An 8,614-nucleotide genomic window follows, 5' to 3' on the forward strand; every position below is an offset into this window, starting at 1 on the left:
AATCCATACCTCTAAATTTCAGTTGCATCAATATTTAATATCAATGGTTTACCGTTTAAATTGAAACAATTACTACTTCCAAGTTTTAATTGATCATACAATTATTTTTTTTACGATTATGGAGAAAGACTAATAATTAAATTTTTTTGGTTTTCTTACGTGAACATATATAGAGAAAACAAACGAAAGTTAATTAGATTAAAGAATATTAGAGAAGACTAGTGAGATAAAGTTGTAGTCCTAGGCATTTCATATTTTAATTTAATTTTTTTCCTTAAAAACATTATCGATCAATTGATCAAATAAATTAAGATTGAATTTATTGAGCAAATTTTGGTTTATTAATTGATAATTCTTTGTGGAAACGAAGCTCTCACTATTGTAATACTTGGGATGGTTGGTACACTTGCGCAATTCAATCGACAAATTAAAAAATAAAAATATGCAATTAAGAATTGAGCTATACATGTTACAAAGCTAAACACAAGCTGGTGGGTTTTGTTTTCCTATAGCCGTAATCTTGGCATTCAAACATGAATTTGCAAAGGTTGGGTGCTTTAAGCGAGTGCCAGTAAAGGCCAAATCAATCTCTTCCAATTTGATGCCATCGCATGGCACAGCAGCGCTGCACTGCAAGGAAACACCGACGTCGGACACTGTGGTGCCCCGAATATTCTTGAACACGACGTCGCTAATCTTCACTTGAGATGGCTGCAAGACAAACATGACACAATGATAAATACAATTGTGTATATTCTTATCGAACCGAGTCTTGGTTAGTTTGTTACTTACTGCTTTCTTCTTCTTCGAGCCATAAGTTTGATCAATGATTATAGGGTTTCGGACTGAATCTAAAATAATGTCTTGGAAAGTGATTCTAGTAGCTTGGCCAGCAGGTGAAGCAGCCCATGTCTTGATCCTTAGTCCATTTGTGGTGTTTCTTATTGTGCAGTTTGACACAAAAATTCCACGTACCTCCTTCTCATCATCATATTTTCCTAGACTTCCCACACTGCAAAATTGAATACATACAAAATCAAGGATGAAATTGGTATACCATCAACTGTTTGTAGTTCTAAAAGTTTCATTTTCCATCCCATTAGAATGAGACTTCAAAAAAATAGAGAGAGAGAAATTATTTATATATTATATTTCACTGTATTTTGTTGAACATATTCTAGGGATCCGACGTTTGGGGCATGATAAGGACGATATAGATGTGTCAACTTAGTAGAGATGTCCAGAAACGCCTACAGACCCATCTCTCCCTTTATTATCTTGCTAAAAAATATATATAGATTATATTCCAAAGATCCAACTCAAGAATGACGAATGAACCTAAAAGGCACCATCTTGAAGGCAGTTGAGGATCCAAATATCAAAAAGATGGAGAGTTCTCACAATCGTTCTTTATAGGATAAACGAATTATCCTTTCGTTATCGATTGGTTTTGAATATCCAATGGTTTTAATAAAACCTTTTTGTTTATCTAATACCTTTAAACCCTTTCTTTGAATACGATATCTTATCACATGTATACAAAGAAAACATATCATCAGAGATAGTTGTAACTTCTGGTGATCATGTTAGATGTTTCTATGAGATTTTTTTATTAAAAAATAATTAAATAAATAATTATAACAACCAAATTGAAACTTTTAAAACTATATAAATATTAAATTAAAACCGAGTTGAACCATTTTCAAATTCTGAATTTGTTAATCTCTTCACATATGTAAACACAAACTACATGCAATTTATCCATTCAATCTAGTAGCCCTAATTTTATAAATCACGAACTTGTAAATTAAACTTAGGATGGATTCGGACCAAGGGCTTAAAAGTCATTTCAAACAACTTCTCAGATTCTTAAAACTTATATTTCTATTGAATAATGAATGTACATTGCATGAGTATGTCTATGTGTGTATTAGTTAAATATGTACATCGTAAATGTAGAGTTTCATCTTAAAACTAATTTATAATGAAAGAGTAATTCCATAAATCTTATTTTCGTTGGATGGTATTCTTTGGATTCTGATTATGTTGAAGAAAAGCTCACAAATGAGGATCTTATGGTGCAATTTGATTGGTATGTGCCTTTGGAGTCTATGGTTTGAGAGGAATAATAGAATTTTGCAGATCTTGAGAAGCCAAATTTCCATCTTTGAAAGGATATCATTCATCTTGTAGCCCAATGGTGTACTTAATCCAAATTGTTGTGCAATTATGATATTTCTACTAAATTGGAAAGTTTTTCTCTAACTGCTTTTTCTGTTTTGGTTTTGTTTCAAGCGATTTTTTCTAAATATATCTTTTTGTTATGAGATATGATGTAGATGCTATGAATATGTGAACTTAGTTAAAATATCTTGGTACACCTACTAATTTCCAACTTTTCGTATTCTCTAAAGAAAACTTCATGCATCTTATAAAATCCGTCAGTTTTCTCAATCTTTCTAATGTGAGATTCTCAACATAATATGTATATATACCTGATGCCATGTCCGGGGCCACATGTGACGTTGGAAACAGTGATATTGGTGGAGCCATGGCCAATTGAAACACAATCATCTCCGGTGCCAATAATGCTATTTGTAATGTTAACAACATCAGTTTGGCTTATATGAATACCATCAGTGTTGGGGCTGTTACCTGGAGCTGTTATGTGGAGATTGTTGACTTTTATATTGTGGCTTAACACCACGAATATGTGGAAGGCTTTGCTGTTCAATGAAGAAATCCCCTCCATCAATCCATTGGTCACCTTGTTGAACTTTATTGACTGCATCCAAATTCATTACACAATACCCTAAAATAATTAACAAATACCTGCCTTCTTTATATTTTTAATTCATTTACTTGATCCATCAAAATAAATGTTGTCTTTATATGCAAACAAGTTTTCGAAACGCTAGACCCAAAACTGTGCTTCAAAACATTTGAATTCATACCTAAGTTATCAAACAAAAACAATGCTTTAATTTTTTATTAAAAAAATCAACTTTTTTAGCACTCAAATATTTGCTTCACTATTGAAAACAGGTGGCTAATAGTAATAGTTATCAAATAGTATTAGATAATATTGGGTTCAATCTCACTTTTGGTGTTGAGGTGTGACGAGAGGGTTCTACAGAGGTGTCAACCAGTTGAGATATCCTAGTATACACCCTGATCTTTCTACCACTAGTACTTTATTCAAAAACAATATTGGATTCAATCTCATAACTAATAGACAATTCTCGGATAAGAATTGTAGTCCATCTATATCTTTTCAAGATTATGATGAAGTTCCTTGATTTTTGCGGGATCCTCAACACTTGGAATCTCAATTTTTTCTTTTGAACCAAATGAACATTTGGGCATAATGGTCTCACAAGGTATTTGAGATGAGTTAACTATATTTCATAGTATTGAAAGTTACGTACTCCCTCCATTTATTGTTTCATACTCCCTCCATTTATCGTGTATCACAAATTTAGTATGAACAAAGTGATTATGGTTCTCTTGTAGCACTAAAAACTTCTCGGAGTAAATCGATCCTTTGATTTTTCTAATGTGAAATTCTAAACAAATGAAGGTCTTAAATTGTTAATTTTAATCTTTAAACTTTGGTGTCAGTGTCCAATAAATTCCTAACCTTTCATGATGTCTAAAACGAATGGATCTAGCATCAAATTAAGACACGTTCTAAATCTCATCGGTCTATTAAACACAAAATTAAAAAGGCAAATTGGAATAGAATGAATGCTTACAGTGGGGGGAAGAACGCAACGAGAGTGTTTGCGACAATCATTATACATCCATGTTTCTGCACCTTGTCCATCAAAGGTTCCACTACCAATGAGACTCAACCCAGTGATAGACTCGAATAGAATCCACTCTGCAGATGAATATTCAGTAATATCAGTCGTTGCCTTCACTGTCCCTTGAATTTCAACGGTCATTGGCCCATCACACGGCCCAGCGTACACCAACGGCCCCGTCAAAAACGTCCCCGCCGGGAAAACCACTTTTGCCGGGCCACCCGAGTGACATGCTGCAACCCACGTCTGCATGAATGCCTGCATATTTCCAACAAGTATTTAATATGCATACTCATGGTTACAAAATTGACAAATAAGATAAGTAAAAAAAAAACATAAACAGTAAAGATAGATATAATAATTGCAGGGACGTCGATAGATTAGAGCGGTTACAAATGACACCTCTCTAAATCCTAATCCAAAATCATAAATAAGGCATAAACGAGACCCACGCTTGGTCATTCATAACAACTGATCATATAATATATGTGATCTAAACCGTACAAACCAACTCACCTGTGTACTAATTGTGGTGCCATCAGCCTTCGCACCATAGGTTCTAATATCGAAAACCTTTGCGGTGGGGGTGGGGGTGGCAGGCGCTGCTCCAACGAGGAAGCGGCCTTTAATTCCAGCAAAGTCACCGTAATAATCAGGTGCAACAGCAGAGCTGCACCAGGCCATACAAGAGAGCCATGCCAAACCTAATACTAACCCGCGGACGGCGGTGGTGGCGATGTGAAATCTCTCTGGAATGGCCATAGGTGACGGTGACTTCTAACCCCCCAGATTGTTGCTTTGTTATGAATATGAGCTCTTTTGTTCTAACGTTCTATACGAAAAATCTTACTTTATTTCACTAGTAAAATTTATATTGCTCTACAAAGCCATGAAACTAATCCCTTCCCCCATTGTTTGGCTAGATTTTTTCCCTACCATTATCTTTTTTTAGTAACCTTAAAATTTGGTAGCTTTCTCGCTTTCTAATTTGTATATTCTAACAAATTTCTAAATTAAAGAATAAAAGAGAATTTGTATAATTCTTTTTTTTTTTTTTTTGGTCATCAAAGCATGAGAAATTAAGAGATTAGATTCATTTATTTACTTTTCTACTTTATTTTTTTGGCATTAATTGATATAAATTTCTTAAATCTAGATTTCGAGTAGAAGTTAAGGATCAAATTAGCTCTTAGTTTTAGTTTATCGAATGTGAACGGTATACTATATATAGCAATAACTTATAAATAAGAAAACACACGGTGTTAATTCAGAGTTTGAGTTTTTTTTTTTTTTTCAACATATTGGAACGAAGGATTCATACTTATGACATCTTGGTCGATGTGTCATGACAAGTTAGGTTATCATTTTTGGAATATTTTTTTCAAAAAATTAGGGGTGTTCAAAAAACCCGGTAACCCGGACTACCTAATCCAACCCGTAGATTTTATTTTGGGTTGGGTTAAAAATGTTAAAAAATATTAAATTCGGATTGGGTCTCGGGTTAGGTCGGATCCCGAATATATATATATAAGTTTAAAAAAAGTCAAATTAAAATTATAAAAAAAAAAAAAAAAAAAAAAAACAGAACCAGTGACCTAACTCGGCTCAACCCGTAAATTTTGGGTTGGGTTGGGTTGGATTATCCTCCAAAAAAGAACTAGTAGGGTTCATTATTAGCCAACCCGAATTTTTGGGTTGGTCCACAAAAATCTTCCAACCCGGCCCAACCCAAACTATGTATGCCCCTACTAAAAATTATGTACAGATGTTTTTAATATACTTTAGAGGTAAATCAATTTTAGTCACCATACCAGATGTTTTTAATGTACTTTAGAGGTAAATCAATTTTAGTTACCATACTTTTAAATTTACAATTTTAGTCTTTGTACTTTTGTTTCGTATGAGATTTCTAGAGAAACGTAGAGTTGAACTTTTGTTTATATTAATTTAATGCAATGTAGATTGATTTCTGAATAACTTTTGTACCTCCAATGGATTGTTGTAACTCCTCTATTTATAGACTTGTTGGGGCATTTGTGGGCTTGGGCTTGGTTGATTATATACTTGGCCTTTGGGCCTAATGAGTTGAATTTGGGTCTTAGTTGGCCATTGGGCCAGAAGTAAGCCTATCTTTGGGCTCAATTAAACTTTAGCATCAAATAATAATATAAAAATTGACCAAATTAATTGATTCAATCCAACAATCAAGATGAAAACACATGACATCATCGGGATATGCCTATTTAAGTCTTCATGATGTATACCAAATGAAAGAATTTTATTATTGATCAAAAGTTATCCTAACAAAAAAGACAATCCCTCTATTTATAGAGAATTGAAAAGTAAAGTAATCATAATCCTAATTAATAAAAGAAACTAATGCTAATCCTAATCAACTACAGAATCTAATTCTAATCCTAATCCTAATCAATCATAAAACTAACTCCAGTTCTAATAAATCAAGGATTTGATCAAGATACTCTAAGTTACTCTAATCGTACAACATCATTCTATAACATCATTCTATCCCTCTCAAAAGATTAAAAAAAAAAGAAAAAACTAATGAAAGTACAAATAAAAAATTAAAAAAAAAAAATAATCCAAGTGACAGAGTGAAAATTCTCGCCGTTGTCTTCTCAGCCCGTTGAGTGTGATAAGCTTTAACTGAAAAGCCTTGAGGCTAAATTTTCCAAATCCAAATTGGAATGAAAATCCAAGTTTGAATCAAAATAATACTCCATTTGAAATTTCAGAAAATTAATTTGGAAATCAGACTTGAAATGATCTTGTAATAGCAATATGGATGAGTGGCCCAATGTTAAGGAGACCAATGTGAAATTCAGCGTTGTATCACTTAGGTTTAGAGTTTTTGAGGAAAATGCCAAAACTACCCTTGGTTTTATCCTCCTCTCTTCTTCACGAGCCTCTATCTTCAAACCCACAATTTTCTTTCTTCAACGTTAACTAGCAATAGGAACGACGGCGACTCTTTCCATTCGACTGAGGTGAAGGTGATTGCGTTCACGCCACTTTTTGGCACGCGATGATCAAGCGGTATTCCAACCAAGTCACAGCAATGAGGGAACGCCTCTCCAATGAAGATGCAACAGCGTTAATTAACTTCACTTTATAAATCCGTTAATGGATGAGATTAATATTTCATATAATGATCTCAAATCTTGAACAAGAGACTCCACCATCTCACTCTTTCGAGTAGAAAGACTTAGATCAACTACTCAAAAAGAGGAAACTACAGGATAAAACGAACATTTGACTCAGTTAATGAATGAAGTTAATTTAAATAAAAGGTTTAATTAATTAATTTTGGATCATTGTAGCTTATATAGGTCCATAAGTTCGCTCAACACGGACCAACAAGGATCAACTATGATCAAAGTGAAATTTAAAATATTCAAATTTATGAGGAAAAATATTAATTGTATTAGATACTATTAACTACTTGATTTATTATAACCTTTATATTATTGAGATTCAAACTGTATTATTTAATTTGAATAAGATTAGAATAAAATATATAATGGGAGAATTACTTTATTTGAATATATTCAAATAATCCATTATTTGGATGAGATTCATATAACTAAGTTATTTAATTTAAATAAGATTTGAATTAAATAATTGGAGAAAAAATTAATTAATTTGAACTGGATTCAAATAATTAATTATTTAATTTAGATGATATTCAAATTAAAGATTCTGAAAAAGATAGATATTTAAATATGATTTAAATATTAGAAACTATTTAATAAGAGATATTATTTCGGTAGATATATATTTAGATATTATTAAATATTAAAATAAAAAACCTCTGGAAAGGATTATCCTAATAGGATTTGAAATAACCCATAGAGTTTTATAAATAAGCCTATTGGGAGCCTTCATAGAACTCACTCTCTATAAAAATAATCTCTACAATTACTCTAAAACTCTCTCTCTAATATCTCTCCCAATTTTCTAAGAAAAGTTCTAAGAAAATTCTTCCTCTCATTCTCTCTATTCTTTCAAGAAGCGGTTCCCACATATCAGATCCTAAGGAAGATTTCGAGGAGGAGACCGGTTCGAGTAGAAGATTTTGTTGCATTTGTGGATCGACAAAGTTATGGGACTTAATCTTTTTCTTATTTATTTTTGTTTTTAATGCATTAAATAAATCAAAGAATGTGATTACACACTTCCGCTGGGATTAAATTCCCTTCAGTAACATCATCATACCAAGGATAGAACTTTCAATCGACTGCAAACGTTTTGTCCTAGTCTTCAGTGATACAACGGTGGGTGTCTCCGCCTCTTTGTTTTGGGAAGTCTCCACGTAGTAGGCTTCTTTCCCGCCATCAAGCCCAATCAATCTTGATACTCTGATACCAATTGTTGTATACCAAATGAGAGAATTTTATTATTGATCAAAAGTTATCAAAACAAGAAAACATTCTTTCTATTTATAGAGAAATGAATAGCAAACTAATTCTAATCATAATTAATAAAAGAAAAGAATCCTAATCCTACTAAACCAAAGAATCTAATCCTAATCCTAATCAATCAAGGAAGCTAATTCTAATTCTAATAAATCAAGGATTTGACCAATGTACTCTAAGTTATTCTAATCCTACCAGATCACTTCAACTTTAATTTGAGACACATGTTGACTTTTGATTAGTCCCAAATTCAATTATTTATGATTTTTGCCATTAATTTCAATAAATGACGTGGCAATTTGTGATTGGTCCAAAATTTCTAATTCAATAACTTTCAATAAATTTTTAGTTAGCTTGTTAAAAATAATTGACTAA

The 8,614-nt window shown here is 32.4% G+C and overlaps 1 protein-coding gene across 1 annotated transcript; it reads right to left on the reverse strand.

The window, feature by feature from the left end:
* Positions 1 to 395: 395 nt before the first annotated feature.
* LOC120087054 (exopolygalacturonase clone GBGE184) lies at positions 396 to 4,622 on the reverse strand. The gene is made up of 5 exons (XM_039043899.1): positions 4,323 to 4,622; positions 3,756 to 4,064; positions 2,496 to 2,785; positions 793 to 1,012; positions 396 to 711 (listed from the first exon to the last, which is right to left on the reverse strand). The coding sequence occupies exons 1-5, from the start codon at positions 4,566 to 4,568 to the stop codon at positions 478 to 480; spliced, it is 1,299 nt and encodes a 432-aa protein (XP_038899827.1). The 5' UTR covers positions 4,569 to 4,622; the 3' UTR covers positions 396 to 477.
* Positions 4,623 to 8,614: the final 3,992 nt, after the last annotated feature.

The sequence above is a fragment of the Benincasa hispida genome, chromosome 9 (assembly GCF_009727055.1).
Source record: "Benincasa hispida cultivar B227 chromosome 9, ASM972705v1, whole genome shotgun sequence".
In the NCBI taxonomy this organism is placed as follows: domain Eukaryota; kingdom Viridiplantae; phylum Streptophyta; class Magnoliopsida; order Cucurbitales; family Cucurbitaceae; genus Benincasa; species Benincasa hispida.

Bases quoted from the DNA above. Each gene is read 5' to 3' on its own strand.
- LOC120087054 (XM_039043899.1), bottom strand. From the start codon at position 4,568: ATGGCCATTCCAGAGAGATTTCACATCGCCACCACCGCCGTCCGCGGG. The intron at 4,065-4,322 runs GTGAGTTGGTTT...GGAAATATGCAG, and splicing joins GCACCACAATTAGTACACAG to GCATTCATGCAGACGTGGGT. The intron at 1,013-2,495 runs GTATATATACAT...TCAATTTTGCAG, and splicing joins GGCCCCGGACATGGCATCAG to TGTGGGAAGTCTAGGAAAAT.